Source organism: Copidosoma floridanum, unplaced genomic scaffold, assembly GCF_036245765.1.
Source record: "Copidosoma floridanum isolate Cflo_tuat_1 unplaced genomic scaffold, Cflo_Japanese_pri ptg000004l, whole genome shotgun sequence".
NCBI lineage: Eukaryota > Metazoa > Arthropoda > Insecta > Hymenoptera > Encyrtidae > Copidosoma > Copidosoma floridanum.
Genome location: NW_028321881.1, coordinates 25,063,347 through 25,081,161, shown reverse-complemented (window position 1 = coordinate 25,081,161; position 17,815 = coordinate 25,063,347). Strand labels below are relative to the sequence as shown.

The 17,815-nt window shown below is 37.9% G+C and overlaps 2 protein-coding genes across 2 annotated transcripts; one reads left to right on the top strand and one right to left on the bottom strand.

The window, feature by feature from the left end:
- Window positions 1-13,294: 13,294 nt before the first annotated feature.
- LOC149375783 (uncharacterized) lies at window positions 13,295-15,160 on the bottom strand. The gene is made up of 4 exons (XM_089596475.1): window positions 14,980-15,160; window positions 14,548-14,731; window positions 13,863-14,438; window positions 13,295-13,802 (listed from the first exon to the last, which is right to left on the bottom strand). The coding sequence occupies exons 1-4, from the start codon at window positions 15,158-15,160 to the stop codon at window positions 13,295-13,297; spliced, it is 1,449 nt and encodes a 482-aa protein (XP_089452601.1).
- A 293-nt stretch (window positions 15,161-15,453) lies between these two features.
- On the top strand, window positions 15,454-17,811 carry LOC106643847 (uncharacterized). Its single transcript, XM_089596469.1, has 3 exons — window positions 15,454-16,225; window positions 16,301-17,476; window positions 17,534-17,811. Exons 1-3 carry the CDS (start codon window positions 15,454-15,456, stop codon window positions 17,809-17,811), a joined length of 2,226 nt encoding a protein of 741 aa, XP_089452595.1.
- Window positions 17,812-17,815: the final 4 nt, after the last annotated feature.

Genomic DNA, 17,815 nt, shown 5'->3' with positions numbered 1-17,815 from the left:
CAAGTAGAAGGTTAACATCATTCTTTTTTGTTTCCTTATAAATGACAATGACAAACAATATAAGTATTACCTTTTGTTTTTAAAAAATATAAATTAAATGAAACATTATTTTGTTCCCCAAGCTTAGAAAATTTTTTAGGGGCAACAGGGAACAAAATATCACTAAAATTAAAATCGTTTCTTATCTTCTATAATTTGGGACACGATTTGCATTTTTATTCACTAAATGCAATACTGATGAAAAAGCCTATTTAAAGCATTGATTGTCAGTGATAACAATATTTACACAAGCACTTACTTTTATGTAGTCTGGTAAGTCTATAAATAAGCTCCCTCACATAGGACTTAATTTGTTGATGTTGGTGAAAAAATTTATTATTGAACGTGAAAACCAGCCAAAACCGATATCTTCAAAGTCATCCATACTTTGATTCATTAGTTGTTACACATTCTTATTAAACCAATCGTCTCAATTAGTTGTTTGGTAAATGGATTGTGAATTTGTGTTAAGAAATTCTGTATCTGTATTTTTAAAGTTCTCTTTGACTGTAACATATTCAGATGACAACACTGTGTCAACTTGTAGTTTTTCATATTCACTAAGAGATTATTGTATTAGGTTAAAAAGCAACTTCTTTGTGTCTTTAATAAAATTTCTCAAACTTTAATGTTTTAAGTAAACAATCAATGCTGTCATGACTCGTCTTTCAAAAGCACTATTAATATCTCGGAGACTTACTGTTTTATTTTTCTCAGGAACTGGAAGAAGTGTTGATAGTTTTACTGCTACTGTAGATGTTCCTGCAGCTATACCTTAACCTTGAATGTATTTTGCGGAATTATTTTTAAATTTGCTAGTTGACGCAATTTCTATATTAATTTTCGCTACAAACACTTGAGGTTTATTTTGGAATGCTGTAACTGCTGCTTCAAGCTTACGATCAGTGTTTGATACAAAAACTTCAGACTCAGTAGTAAATATTTTCTGCTGCTTCCACTGTTTCTAACCAATCGTAAAGTAGCTTTATAGGAGTTTTTAGTAAAGCTACAGGTAATTCAAATTTTTACATTTTAGATATTGTTAAATCAATTTTTTTAGTCAGAAAAATCACTCTCCTTAAGAACTGTAAGACTGGTATCTAATTGAATTTAAATATGAGCAACATCATATCTATTATCAGTTTATTGATATGTTTGCCACAGGTGGTAAGCCACAACTTTTAAATGTTTCATGGTAGCCATAGCTAACTCAAAACTGCAAGTTTACTTGCTCACAAATTATATAAAAACGAGCTATTTGAGCAGTTTCAATCTTATTATAACGCAAGTTTTGAAAAAAAGTAGGGATATGGGGACGGGGGTAAAATTAATAGTTGTTTGTATAAGACTTTTAACAAAACTAAGGAAGCAAAATTAGTTTATTTATTTTAATTAAATTTACTTGACAGTTTATAAAATTTAAAGTAACAGTAACTTATATTCAAAGATTTTTGCTATTACTACTGTCACAATTTTAACTACTATGACTACGACTACTACTACTACTCTACTACTACTACTACTGCTGCTGCTACTGCTGCTGCTGCTGCTGCTGCTGCTACTAATACTACATTTTTTTTGTTGTGTTTCTTTGCAAATGTAAGAATTGAAACTGACGAAATTTTTTTTTTTTTTTTTTTTCACAAAAATTATCCTAGCAGTTTTCTTTAATCCATCGCTTTTGACTTTTTTTTTTGTTTAGTTTTTTTGCGGTTTAGGCTATACTCTATTATTTCAGCTTTGTCATGGCCACTCTTCTTTTCTGCTTTTTCAATTCTCTTTTTAAACCAGGCTTTCTGCTCTTAAATTTTCTCACGTTTCTTCGTTCTTTCGTTTATTATCTTTCTCATTTCTCGTTTGGTTACCTCCGGCCTTTGATTTTAAAGAGCTTTCTCCGCCCTCAAGGTTAAAATATTTCAATCTTTGTCCATCTATTCTTGTAGATTATTTATTAAAAGCTTGTTACCTAACGGTACTACTAATGCTGAAATCGGCAAAGAATCTTCGCTGTCGTGTAAGCTGTGGTTGTTGACAGAAAAATAAAATAAATTTTTCCTACGTAAAACAAAGTTAATGTCTGAACTTCTTTTTTTATAGTTATAGTATTTAAACTTTCAACGTACCGTAGTATATCTTTTACATTATCCTTTACCACATTCGTTATACTTGGTGTAAGTGTTAAAATGTTTTTCCAATTGGCTGCTACTCCTACTGCTATCGGCACTATTCAATTTAAAGCGGGCGGAACGCTTTCCTCTTTTACTCCTTTTTCTCCTTTTACTGGTTCTGACACTCTTTCGAAACTATAATTTTGCGCCATCCACCACGAAAATGATGATAGTAAATCTGTCAATGGTTATTCAATAGCTAATATTTTATCCATACATGCAGCCTTAAATGCTTATAAGGAGTTTTTTTCTGATAAAAATAGAACAAAATACTTATTAATAAAAAAGTACAAACTATTAAGATTCAATATAAAAAACCATTATTTTTTTCTTGATTTTTTTTTCAAAAAATCTGCTGTGGGTACTGCATCTTGAGCAATAACCCTAAGAGAATCCGTAGCAGCATCTTAATCATAACCCACAGCTTTTACTGAAGCTGTTACCACAGCATCTGCTAGGGATCCTCCACGTGCAAATCATGACCCATAAGGTCTATAATAACTGACTTTTCTTGATACTCATTTGCAAAAGTGTTTAACGCACGATGAAAAAACTGTTTGTCACACCTTTGGATATGATCAGTTGCTGTTTTTTTCACGAATTTTTATGCTGTAAAAAAATTTATGGCCATAAAAGCTAAAATTATTTTAAGTATAAAAGTTTTTAAATTTTTATCAGAAAAAGAAAAATTGAAATACTATTAATAACATTCCTACAGAGAGAGTTAAAACATATTTTTACCATAATTTTTGCAGTAAAAGTGTTATTTTAGTAAGAAGATAGAAAACTGAACAAACTCTTAACATTATTTCTGCTAAAAGTGTTAAAATAGATCTTTTGCCATTATTTTAGCGGCTAAAGTGATAGATAAGATACAAAGAATAAAAAAAATGATGAGGATGGGACAGAGCAAGGCTAAATAAATTATAAAATAAAAATACCTCATTTTCTTGAAGGATGATTCCTAGTCGTGTAAATACTGCCCCAAGTTGTTGGCTCCTTGCGTGATTCCCTAGCTATGATTTGAAATTAAGGTTAAGAGCAACCCTTAAATCCTTTGAAAAGTGCATGCAAATGTGTAGAATGGTGGATAAGGCGTATGTTATTTCTGATTGGCTACTTAAAAATTTGAAAAACCTAGAGTAGTAGAAAAAATTTATACATTCGAAGAGTTACCTGTATGCATGAAACCAAGGGAGAGGATTTTTGTGCATACCATAGGTAAGAAACATAGTTTCACATGCTTTGCACACATTTAAAGGAAGAGAACTGTGGGGGCAGGTATTGCAATTGCATCTTTTTCTAACTCTGATATTTTCGTGTTATACTTGAATCCTCTTCTGATGCAGCTGTTTTCTTATTGAATCGGAGAAGGTGAAGAAAAGCTGAGTAGCTCGTTGATGTCCATCATTCAGAAACAGTACTCTGAACCATTCAGTTAAACATTAACATTGTAATGGTAAGAGCGCAACTTGTTTATAAAATCAACGAGATTGAACGCAAAGAGAATCAACAGTTTCAAAATTTTATAAACGAGATGCTGACAAGTGTTGTTGATATTTCAGATGAAATCTTCCCGGGGTAACTGATAGACAACGATTTTTGGGATGAATCGATACTTTTATCAGCTTATAATGAAAGCTCGAAAGTTATCGGTCAGCTTTTTTTTTAATTCAAACGTTTTTTATTTTCATTTATTTATTTTTATTATTATTAAAATTTATTGAAGTTCAAGAATCACCGATCTTTCCATACACGAAGAGTTTTGGCCCTCTTCGAGCAGACCACGTAGTGAGGCAAATAGCTTATCGTAATATGTCAGTTGTATTACAGCCAGCAGAAGGCACAACTATTACTGGCAATTTCAAAAGTTTTATATTTAAAAATGAGTTAAATTACTGTAATTATTTTCTCTACTCTTCTTTAAACGTTTATTCGTATTTTTTTCATTTTTTTTTACATTATTTTTTACTTTTTGTTAAATAAATTTAAAAAAATCATATTTCTCAGTCAGTGACATTGAAGTAGCTCGGAAATTACCAATTTCCCTTACTTGTTAACACATTGAGATTTCTTACTCTCTCAAAACAGCAGTTTAGCATATTCTACCACAAAGAGTACTGCTTGACTTAAGCACAACATCACCCTAGCCCAGGTGCCACAAATTATTGATTTGTTCTCTTTACCGAAAGCTGCGGACATACCCATTTTTCTATAGTTGCCTGTAAATCATCTCTAGAAATAGTTGAATTTAAGAATTAAAAACAAAAAGGGCAGATAAAGAGCCTTATAATAAAATGAAAAAAATGTATGTCGTACACTAAAATTTAAATAACTCAAATTATATTGTCATAAATTGTAAATATGTTGTAAAATATATTGCATTTGAATCAAACATATTATGAATGTATTAGCATTTCAACGATTAAAGAATCTTAAAATTTATTGCACTATTTTTTAAAGCTCCGACAAAGCTGCTGCCTGCATTTTGTGACTGAATGTATATGTTCATATGTTTCCAAAGTATATAACTCACATTAATAAAATTTTTATCGTGAGAAATCTGTTTATGACACACTGAAATAAAGAGTTATTTTTAATTTACATTAAAGGGTCGGGATAATTTATTAGATATTTAGTGTTATGTGCTTTAACGTGATATTTATTTGTTTGTATACCCTCAACCGAAGAAGGTATATTTCTCTTCTTAGTGATAAAGTATACCGTATATCTTCAGGATCTTAAGACTTCAAATAATAATCTTTTTTTTCAAGAGATCTTATACGTTGAACTTGGGAAGAGAAAAAATTCTACGGCAATTGTAAAAGTGCTTAAGCCATCTTTCTAGAGGGAGAATTTATTACATGCAGATAAAAAGTAAATTGTTGGTTAATAACCAATTTCCGTGGTTTGAGCTGAAATGTCTAAAACACTCCCTATAAACGAACCAAACTGGTTGACATGAAAACGGTTTTTGTCAAGGTTCTTGAAAAAAAATTTCCTAGAAGAAATACTAACATGCAAGTATGTATATATGCACACATACGATAAAATATAACAAAGGTGCAAGTCATTCATGTTTTCTACACTTTGAGAGTTGTCAATATGGAGAAGCATGAATGCCCAGCTCTTGCAAATCTTAACATAGACTACTTGCCATGCAAATACCATGCCTTTAACATAAACTCTTTATGTGCTATCAGGAATGTTTCTAAAATAAGGGATTAGATATATTTTAAATTAAATCAAAAAAATATACTTAGTTTGATGTATAATCGAGTTTTTCCTAACTAAAAATTTTTTTGACAATAGCAATAAAGAACTGTTAGAATATGTAAGTAATAATTCAAGAATGGGATGTAAGAATAATTTTTAAAAGTAAGTTTTGCTTCTTACCTATCCAACTGGCTGATCATAATCTTAAGAGCGACTCCGGCACTTGGAAAGAAGAAGAGCTGCATTTTGTACTCGCTCATAAAGAGAGAAAGATTACGCAGCGCTGTGGGTGGGCAGATGTTACTAGCTCTGATAAAAACAAGTTATGAATATAGGTTGCATCTTACTATTCACTCAGTTTCACCAATGTGATACAAGTAGTAGCAGCAACGGTGAGGAAGACAGCCTAGTGAAATAAAGAATACATTAGGAAAAATAATTTTTAACTTTAATATTTACTATTCTAAAATACACATCAAACATCTCTTGGATCTTATCATCAGTATCATGACTTTTATAATGCTGATAAATACTTCATACCAAAAAATTTTTTTTGTAGTTTCTTTGCAAGGAAACGTTGTTGGCCATTGAGTTATCAATCCACCTTGCAATTTTAATGATTTACCGTTGGATATAAAAAAGCATAAGAGTTATCAGACAGTAGAAATCCACGGAGTCGGACGGTTTGAGGGTAATGTTACTTAGAATGACTTAAAGTATCATCTAATAACTATTGCCAAGAACCTCAAACAATTGATACAAACGGAAGTGATGAAGCTAGTTTCATAAGTTCAATTCTGATGCGTGAAGCTCACGATTTGTCCCAAATAAATCGTTTTTTCAAAGACTTTGAAGACAAAATCTCTTTCCAGTATGCCTAACACACGAGAAAAAAAAATATAAAAAAGAAAACTATTTTGTGCCCAACATAAAACGCAATTATTAAAACAATGGTTTCCGACTAGCACACCAATCAAGTCATCAAAGCAAGACAGTGATTGATATTATGCAGCATATAAACGCCTAAACGACAATAGCAACAGCCTACATGGATGACCGGCTACAACATGGTTGGTTAAGCGAAGCACATGATAAGAACAATACTTATAAACTTTTTCCGTCAAATTCTAATGTATTTTAAGAATTAGATGTTTAACAGAATGAATTTTATAAATCATGCGTGTTTCGTGAGTCTTGCTTTGTGACTCATGTACATTTTTTATTTTATGTAAGGTGATTTAAAAAATAAAACAAAAATATTTAACAATTATAATCCTACTTCTCCACATCCTCAATTATCATGCAACGTGCCTGATACCACAAAAAATTTTTGTATGCATATAACTACCAAGTGCACAAGCTGCACACGATGACGTACATTTAAACAGCGCACGCAAACTAGCGCTACAGACAACTTATGCACATTGCATCATGCGCAAATTTAAACTGCCTTGCAGGTCACTAGCTGGTGCACTCGGCGCTTTAGGTGCTAATGCACATTGCAGCGCGCAAAAACTCAAACAGCGCGCACAAATTCAAGCAGCACTGCAGGTCGCGCATGCAACCTCAAGCAGTGCACCCACCAGGAGTGTGAAGAAGCCACAGCTCCTGCTTGCAAATTGGCAGCCAGAGGGACTACTACACCTGAAAAGAGGGGTCCACTCGCCACGGAGAGGGAGTGGGCCAAAGTTGCCTGGTGACTCGAGCCCACCTGGGCCGGAATTGCCATAGCTTGTCTTCTTATAACCTTAATTGCATTACACTTTTAATGTATTCGTAAGTAACTAAAATGGCTAAAAACACAATGTTTATATAATGCAAAGTTTGGTTTTTCAATTAGGACTTGTATTTTTTATAAAAAAAGTACTTTAATGTACAAAAATCTGGTGACAATTTTGCATCGTAAGTCAGCTTATTTATTAGCTGAAAAATCAGCTCACTTTATTCTGCAGACATTTTTAATTAATATATTATATTTTAATTGTTAACTCACAGCTTACTAAATCGATTTTTTTTGCTAAAAATTAAAAGTAATTACGTTGTTTCGTTACGTATTTGAGTACATATCGAAAAAACGTCATATCAGTATGTAGTGAAAATACATGATCGTTTGAAACCTTTCATCATCTAGTTTTATTACGTATTTGGTAGTTATAAAGTATGTCTATATTAAAATAGTTTTAAAATATGATTACGATGCCCATCAACATGATTGATATAGTATTATCATTCATTTAGTAACACTAGAACAATAGTGTCCAAGTATTTTTTCTTGAACTTGATGAAACTGAAACCTTTTTTTTGTTTCAAGTTTTCTCAACACAACTGAAATTCAAGAAAAAATACTTGAATCCCTGTGTTTTGGTGTTACTATACGGATTGTAACAGTATTACAATCGTGCTAATGCACGTCTTAATTATATTTTAAAATTTTTTTTAACCTAGAAATACTTCATGACTGCAAAATATTTAATAAAATGACGTGAAGAAAAGTTCTAAACCAATACGTATTTACACTAAGTATTAATATTATGTATTTTTCATACGTTTTAAATACCTAACAAAATTTTGTCACCATTTTCAATTGGGCTGTAACAGTACTTGAAATTTTTAAAGTAAGAGAAAAATTACTCTTACGCACCCCATTATTGAATGTCGAATTCCTCAAAATGCACAGCTTTCACTGTAAAAATCCTGATCCGTCACCGTTGAAACTTTTTTTTTTGGAAACCAGAGCTTGATATTTTTTCTCACTGTTAGGACTGTTGTTTTCTTTGCACCCTTATAGTTATCAAATGCAAGAAAGTATATCTTTTTAAACCATTTCAATGAACATAAGATTCCTTAAGCTTCAAATAATTTCTCAATATAACCTAATATTTTTTGTAGTCGGAACTTTTGTTTCTTATTCCAACGGCATTCGTATTTTTAAGTTAAAAAAAAAAAAGTATGTTCATAGAATAGGACTTTTCCTTTGTTTCGAGTAGTTAACTTGAACATTTTTAATAAGAAAAAAGAAAATTTTTTCAACCTCTTTATTTTCACCTGTCTCATTTTACTGTAAATGTCTCAAAACACATATTTTTGACAATCGTAAACGTATTTTTTTTTTGGAACTTGTACATTTTGGCACTGATGAGATACAAACTTTTCTCCAATGCACAGAACTTGTAAGTTTTGCTATCAAAAATTTTTCGAACATCCTAATGCTCACCCCTCTCATTTTACTGCATATGTCTTAAGACGCACTGATAATGGCAAAAAAAAAGTTTTTCCGTCTGCACTTGTATTGTTTAGCACTAAAGAGACTTTTTCAGCACACATTACGTGTAATTTAAGCTGTTAAAAATTTTTAAAATTTCTTAATTTTCAACTGGATCATTCTACTGTAATTATCTCAAGTTGCATATTTTTAACGCTAGTAAATATAACTTTTTCCTTCGGAACGTGTATTTTTTTGGCACTGATGAGATTCTAACTTTTTTCAGCTCACGAATCTTGTAATTTTTGCTATTAAAAATTTTAGGGATGTCTCAACTTTTCCCTCTTTTATTTTACTGTAAAAGTCCCAGAATGCTTAGTTTTTACAATAATGTAGTATTATATTTATATTTTAATAATAATTATATTTTACAATATTAAAGCATATGTTCATTTTGGCCTTTAAAATATACTAACTTCCGTCACAGTCACATGACTTATACAGGCATGTTTGGAAATCAATGTTAATTTTAATACTTGTAATTACTAAGACAATTTGCATGCTGTATATGACTTAAACGAGAAATAAAATAAAAAAAGATAACGTACTTCCTATTTCACTTGTATCTTTCATTCTCTTTGAGATTCATTTTACGTACTATTGCAATAATTAGTGACATTGTCCATATTTCCCATGAAGAACATAAAGAATGCAGTAAAAGGATACCCCATACTATCAGCAGAATAAAACATCTCCACCTTAAAGGCCGAAGTTCCTGCAAGTCAAAGAAGATCTGAAATGTTCTAATGCACACTATATCTATATCTGTGTATGTATTACTTAAAGGCAGCTTATAAATGTGCATGTGCACTAACAATTATATAGCTTATGGGTCTGCCTACTTTAACTCAGGAGAGTATGTGTCATTCCAAGATCGTTTTACTGTTTTTAGTACTTACTACACCTATACCTATGTAGATTTACTGCTGAAAAGCAGCAGCTTATACAGTCTGCACTTTATAAGCTGTGCTTTTGCATACACAGAGAAACGTGTACAATATGTACAAACGTATTGCACTTTACATGGACGTTATAATATGTATACTCAATACTTACATGTAACAGAGCTAATACTTTTTTTTATAGTGAAAGTATAGACAAGGTTTATTAAAATAACAAACAAAGCTCTCCACACATTCGTATATTTAAAATATCTTTATATTAACAACTTTAAGTAAAACTGTAGTGAAACGTTTGTAGACTGTCCTAGCTGTGTAGTACAGAATTCGTTTCTATCCAGTACAGTTGCATCAGAGCAATATCGTTATACGTGAATATATATTTATTTACTTTGACGTCATGTACATAATGTTACATGCGTACTTGCGTATGTGTTTGATAAAAATAATAATATATTTGCAGTAAACTTTGCTTACTTTAATGCAAAAAATTTTAATTGATACAATTTTATTTCAATTTAACTAATAACCATTTATAGTCTTATACATATATTCATGTAAAAAACTTATACCTCATTTTCGTGCCGATATGTTATTTTTGCAATAGCACACGCGCTCAAATATTTAAAATGTAGTTCGTTACTTTATCTGAGTGTGTGACCATAACTTGAGTTTTTTTGTATGCAAATTAACAATGTTAGAAGTAAAAGACCCAAACAGCCATCTGCTACCAATTTATGATCAAATATCATCGGATCATCGATCAAAGAAGAAATTAGATGCGAATTCAAGCAATCTTCTATACTACAAAATAACGTAGAGTATTCCAGAAATGTGGAGATCTGATTACCTACTACTCTCTTTAAGTGATGCTTGGTTGACTTTACGGTGGATTCTCAAACTCCTTTAAAGTGGGGGGCAGCTGGAGCATTAAGGTGCTAATTGGTTTTTAAAGTTGATAATTGCGTACTTAGATCCTAAGGATTGCAAAGCTTGATCCATAGGCATCTTAAAACAACATCGGCGTCAACGGAATTTATTTCTCTATTACTATACAAATCCAAGCAATGCCTGCTCCTAGAGATAAAACTTTGAAATGCTGCGATAAAGCCTTCAGCGCTATAGTCTTCAGCAATCTCTAAGAGGACAGCTCGAGTACTCATACAGACAAATATGACCATGTACTCCTTAGCTGTAGCTTTATCTCTGAATAGGGCCAATCTAACGGGAAAGGGTCCAGCGTAATTAACACCTGCCTACTGAAGCGCTGCAGTAGGTACAACTCTAGCTCTAGGAAGGTCTGTCATGATTTGATAAAAAGTTTTAGCAGAGAAGCGTTAACATGAAACGCATTTAGTAATGACAGAGCGAACATTTAGTCTTCCTCGGATAATCCAACGCTTGCGATGACATATGCTTAAAATAACCTTAATACGACAATGAAGCGTTAAAGTGTGGTCATATTCAATAACCAACCTTGTAAGATGATCCAAGGTGGCAAATACTAACAAATGTTCAACTTCGGAGAGTAATAGTAAATGACTTAAACGACCACTGACATTAATCAAACCATCTTTGAGAAATGGCTTGAGCTTAATCAACGAATTGTTAGGGGTTAAACTTATAGTTTCTTATTGAGAAGAATCAGAGGTTATTTTAACTGTAGAATCGTTTAGCAACTTTAACTCAGATTTGAAATGTATGGTTTCATGTAGATAAACCAAAAAAGATTTTGCGCTTATAAGTTCAGGAACGGTAATCGTATAGTTAGCACGTGAAGCTATAGGGCAACATTAAGGAAAAGTAACTGAGATGTTTAACCAATTCAGTCTAGCAATTTATAAAAGAATCTGAAACAATACGCCGTAACGCGTAGAAGTTTGCCTAAACAAGAAAATCTATAATACAGGTCCCAAGTGTTAGGCATAACAGTCTGTTGATGACTAGTAAACAAATGTGTTTTACTGGCTTGCATGTCTCAAAATTCTGAGCCGAGTTTGAACGCAGGAAATTCATGGGTGATTTGGTAAAGGACTTCAGGGTCAAGAAACTATAAAGAATGTTCTAATAGCTAGGATGGCCTGGTATCTCGAGAGGCAATATAAGCAGGGTTGTATTGATCCGATACATGGTGCCAAATAGCGTTAGGAACCAGCTGATGAATATCACTATAACGGTTGGCTATAAACGTGAGCCATATAGATGGTTGAGGCCTTATCCAGTGTAAAACGTCTTTCGAATCCAACCATAAATGTATAGAATTGATGCGTATCTTCAAATTTTCAAAAAAATGAATGGCAAATTTAGCTAGTAGGTGAGCCACCCCAAGTTCAAGTCAAGCCATACTAATAACCTTTAATAAAGCTACCTTTGTTTTAGAATGCTGAAGTGATATGCTAACTTGTTTCCCTTAAGCTATGCAAGTATATAAAGCAGTTGCACAAGCGGATATTGAGGCGTCAGAGTAACCATGTTATTCGATCTGTTGGACTGTAAGAGTAAGTTAATTTCACCTCGGGACCTTAATCTTATTTAATTTATGTATTTCTGAAACTTATTCGATATGTCCTTAAAAACTTAAGAGTCTCACCCAAGTCTTACGAGCCACAGTGATTATAGAAGAATTTTAACACAAGCGATAACTGGGGCTAACCAACTGAGAGGTTCATACAATCGAGCTATGTAAGAAAGTATAGATCTTTTAGACCATATTTTTCAGGTAAGAGGTTCACCGGTACAATAATGAAATACACTCTCGGACGGTAACCACATAAGTCCAACAACTTGGACAGAAACATCTTAATTACTTATGGTAATCGTCAAAGTGGCAGTTAGTGAGGCATTGGGCAAACTTTCTGTTTCGTTTCGAGCCTCTAGGTCGCGATGGACCGTTATCAAGGTCGCGGGGGGAAAATGTACCCGTTATCGTTGGCAAATGCCTGTAGAGAGTAGGAAAAATAAAACGCTTAACACGAACTCTTCGATGATAGGAAACAACTTGTATTTTTTCTTTACAGCAAACATGAAGATGAAGGCGAATCAGCAAAGAAGACCGGAAAAATGACGCTAATAATTAAATCAATTGTAAATATGGACTGTGCTTAGACGACGGAGAGAGAGGAAGGCTCTCCTTGGCCAGCGTGCGTCGCTTGGTCAGTGCGATAAAGACCAAAAACATGCCGATCGAAGCAGACGAGTACTTAAGTCACGCTCGTTCTAACGCTCTTCGATTGCAACTGACTCGCTCGCGGTTTGTCTGGAGAGACTGGACAACGCGGCGACAATTAAGGTAGGGGAGGCCTTTTTGGGAGAGACCCCCCGCGTTGCGGTACCACGAGGCCTTCGTCTCTCTCTCTTTCTCGCTCTCAATAAGCGTATACACACATACGTGAACATACCCCCGACCTTGAGGCAACCGCGTCAAAATGAATTGAAAAAAGTGAGATAGAAAAAAAGCATGTAAGCGGATAGAGCTAAACCTACTGCTACGGCGAGAGCTAGTGCAGCTATATACAATAGTGTTAGTAGCTTACCCTGGCCACGAGCTGACATGAACATGAAGGATTTACAAATTTTGCAATTAAAAAAAAAACAAACAAACATAAACTCAAAATAATTAATGGGTTAGTAAGTGAATAAACTACTAAATAGCACTGAGTTTATTTTGATTGCTCGGAATAGCACTTCTCGAGCTCGGGTTGAGTTAACAGTTAAACGAGCTTCACAATTGGTCGTGAAAGCGTTGAGGCAGCCGTCTTCACCGTGGCTACGCGCACAAGGTTGTCCGCCCCGGCCTGCGTGGCAATTACCACACCCAAGGGCCAGGTGGCTGGGGGCGCTAGTTCATTACGCACGAGAACGACGTCTCCTTCTTGTAAATTGGTTCGAGGAGTCTGCCACTTGCATCGCTTGAGATGCTGATGCAGGACCTCCTTTCTCCAGCTGGACCAAAATGAGTTACGAAGGTCGACTATTAGCTTCCAGCGGTTGGAAGGTGACATTGGCCTCTGCGCTTCGTCATATGGCTCGGGGTGAGAGAGCAACGCAGAGCCGACCAGGAAATGTGCTGGAGTAAGGGCGAGCTCGCCCGTAACTTCATTGCTCAAGGCGCACAGTGGCCTTGAGTTGAGGCAGGCCTTAATTTTGGCGCACAACGTCGACAGTTCCTTGAAGGTGAGTCTTGTCTCGCCGATCACGCGCTGGAGGTGATGCTTTGCGCTTTGGACGGCGACTTTTTAATGCCCGACAAAATGAGGAGCTCGAGAGGGGATAAAGGACCAGTCCGTCCCTTGAGCTGCCAGCTTCTTGGCGATGTTTGAAGCAAATAAAGAGCTGGCCAGCATGCGCTGAAGCTCGTAAGCTGCGCCTTTGAAGTTCGTGGCGTTGTCCGAGTACAGCACAGCGCAAACTCCACGGCGTGCAGCGAAACAAGAGTAGGCTGCAAGAAAGGCATGGGTTGAAAGGTCAGAGGCTACCTCGAGGTGAACTGCCCGCGTGACAGTGCAAATACAGATGGCGATGTAGCCTTTGGTTGTTTTGGCGCCTCGTCCTCTTGAAAACAGGACGGGGATCGGTCCAGCGAAATCCACACCCGTGTGCGAGAACGGACGAGACGAGGAGACTCGTGCAGTCGGCAGTTGGCCCATGAGTTGGCTAGGGCTCCGTGCAGCGTGGTGCGTGCACTTAGCACAGCGGTGGAGTACTCCAACCGCTAGGCGCTGGCCCCGTAAAATCCAAACGGAGCGACGTAAGTGCGACAGCATCAATTGGACCCCGCCATGAAGGGTCCGCTGGTGAGTGTCTTTGACGAGTCTCCTGACGATCGTGCAACGGCTTGGCAGGATGACCGAGTGCCTATGTTTACGTATGTATGTATACGCTTATTGAGAGCAAGAAAGAGAGAGAGACGAAGGCCTCGTGGTACCGCAACGCGGGGGGGTCTCTTCCAAAAGGGCCCCCCTACCTTAATTGTCGCCGCGTTGTCCAGTCTCTCCAGACAAACCGCGAGGGAGTCAGTTGCAATCGAAGAGCATTAGAACGAGCGTGACTTAAGTACTCGTCTGCTTCGATTGGCATGTTTTTGGTCTTTATCGCACTGACCAAGCGACGCACGCTGGCCAAGGAGAGCCTTCCTCTCTCTCCGTCGTCTAAGCACAGTCCATATTTACAATTGATTTAATTATTAGCGTCATTTTTCCGGTCTTCTTTGCTGATTTGCCTTCATCTTCATGTTTGCTGTAAAGAAAAAATACAAGTTGTTTCCTATCATCAAAGAGTTCGTGTTAAGCGTTTTATTTTTCCTACTCTCTACAGGCATTTGCCAACGATAACGGGTACATTTTCCCCCCGCGACCTTGATAACGGTCCATCGCGACCTAGAGGCTCAAAACGAAACATTGGTAGCAGAGCGTGGTTGCCTGTACGAGAGCAGCGAAACTTGACAAACACGAGGAAATCTTCGATAACAGAGCTGTGCAGCTAGCCGGGACAGCAGGGCTCTCTGGTGGCATTGCAACGAGCAGCTTCTTTTGTCTACTCGTCTTATCGGTTTCACTAACAGCTACTCCGAGAGCCATTCTTCGGCTACGATAAATAGAGCAAACGGAAAAAGGTCTGTGAGTAGACAATTATCTCAACTGGTTCGGCAAATTTCGTTTTTAAAGGCTTCAAGGCCACATTCCGATCGTGCTATATCGAGCGAGTACGCCGATACATCTAGTCGCTTACTAGGAGAGCGTTTGTTTACTAGCGCGCTCGCTTTTCTCTGTTGTTCGCTGTAGTCGCTTGGCCTCACAGTGAGCCGCGACTCACAAGCATACTTCTCGAGTCATTGTTTTGATCGCGTTAAACGCTTACGTCTCTAAGCAGCATGGATAAGCTTCACCGATTCCAAACAAAATTGACGACAAATATAACAAATTTCTACGATAACTCTACCGTCAAGGTCGCCGTAGAAAAACAAACTCTGTCACATTTCGAGACGCGGCTAGGTATTTTCGAGAACTATTGGTCAACTTTCATTTCTCGTCACGAGGACTTGCTCGAGTACAAAGAGCAGCTAGCTGGCGATAGCTACTTCAAGGACGATGTATACTCGCTAGTTGAGCTGGCGTATAGCGACGCGAAAGCGCGCCTCTTGACGCGAATTTTGGAGCTCAGGGGCCCCACGCCGTTTCCTGGTCAACTTCCCGTGCCTATTATTAACGCTAATGCTGCGGAGCAATACGCGTCTTTGCCGCGGATTGCTCTGCCCACTTTCTCGGGTAAACAAGAGGAATGGGAGAGCTTCAAGCAGCGCTTTTCTTCGCTTGTCGTCTCGAAGGCCACCGTCCCTTCGATAGCAAAATTGCAGCACTTGCTCAATGCTGTGCAGGGCGCGGCTGCGCAACGTCTGAAGGGTATCGAACTCACAGACGCAAACTTCATGGTCGCATGGACAAAGCTTACTCGTCGCTATGATAATCCACGCATACGTTTGTTTAACGGTATCGAGAGCTTGATTCAGCTTCCAGCTGTTAAAGCTCGCAATGTTGCGGATCTTAACGATACAATGGATCGTGCGGAGGAATCGGTTCGCGCGCTAATAGATCTCGGCTGTCCGATCGAGCAAGCTAATAATTTTGTTGTTCATTGCGTCATTCGTAAGCTCGACTTAACGTCTCGCGAAGCGTGGGAAGTTTAACAGGAAAGGACGGTTGGCTTTCCTTCATACGCAGATTTAACCACTTTCCTGGAGCGCCGAATTCACACGCTCGAGCAGGCTTACGTCGGCCCACAGTCGAGCGACGCCGGAAAAGCTAACTCGGCATCAAAACAAAGCGGCGATCGTTCTAAACGCGTCGCGGCGAACGCTGCGCAAATGGACGAGTCCGCCGGAACAACAAAGAGCTGCGTAGCTAGCAAAGGCAATCACTACGTAAATAGATGCCGCGATTTTAAATCCATGCTGGTATGGCAGCGCTGGGATTTATGCAAACGCGAGAGGCTTTGCGTAAATTGCCTGAGAGTGTCGCATTTTGAGGAAAAATGCCCCTCTCCCAATCGTTGTGTGACTTGCGATGAAAAGCACCACTCAAAGTTGCACTTCGAGAGAATAGCAAAGCCCCGCAACGAGGAGGTTTCCTCGCGCGCTAGCGCCCCTCGCAAGGATGACAATCCTTCGGACGAGCCTGCCTACCCTCCTGTTGCTGCGCACAATGCATTAGTTGGTCGCACTATTCTTCTTGCGACCGCTGAACTAATCGCGATTGGCCCCAACGGCAAGCGGCTGCGCATTCACGCTCTTGTTAACCCTGGGGCCGAGCGCTCCTTCATTACGCATCATGTGATCTCAGAGCTGGGACTTCCTTGTAGTTCCGTGAATATCAAGGTCGTCGGAGTAGGCGGGAGCGCTTCTTCTACAGTGCACTGCGAAGCTGAACTCAAGGTGGCACCCCGAGGCGAATCCAACTTAACGATCTCGGTCTCGGCGTTAGTGTTGCCTAAGCTCTCTCAGCCTCTGCCTTACAAGCATGCGGTTACCTCGGAATTGCCTCATATCCGAGGGCTCAAGTTAGCCGATCCACAGTTCTTCGAGTCTCGACAGATAGACTGCATCCTCGGTGCCGACGTCTATCCGTCAGTGATTCAAGATGGGACAAAGCGCGGTCCAGCGGGCGCCCCTTTAGCTCAAAACTCCGCTTTTGGATGGCTGCTCACGGGTCCCCTGGTCAGCGTTGACACAAGCAACACGATGCACGTTCGTGCGTTTCACATTCACACTGATAATCTACTTGCAGTAGAATTACAGAAGTCTTGGGAAATCAAGGACGCGCCACGCAAATCCTTGCTCATGAGCGACGAGAGCAAATGCGAGGAGTCGTTTCATCAGACTTCTTTTCGCAACGCCGACGGCCATTTCGTGGTTAAGCTGCCTTTCCAAAGCACGCCAAAGTTTTCCGCCTCTTGAGATATCGCCGCTGCTTGCTTCATTCGCTCCGAGAAGCGCAGACATCGCGATTGCGATCTCGCTGAGTCTTATGGTAGCTTCATGCAGGACTACATAGACCAGCGTCACATGAAACCCGTGCCAGCTGACGAGCTCAGCAGGCCATCCTTTTATTTGCCTCATCATGCAGTGAGACGGCCCGAGAATCCGAGTAAGGTGCGCGTAGTCTTCAACGCGTCGCAAAAGGACTCAAATGGCGTCTCGCTCAAAGACTTGCTGCTGGCAGGTCCCAAGCTTTAAGCGG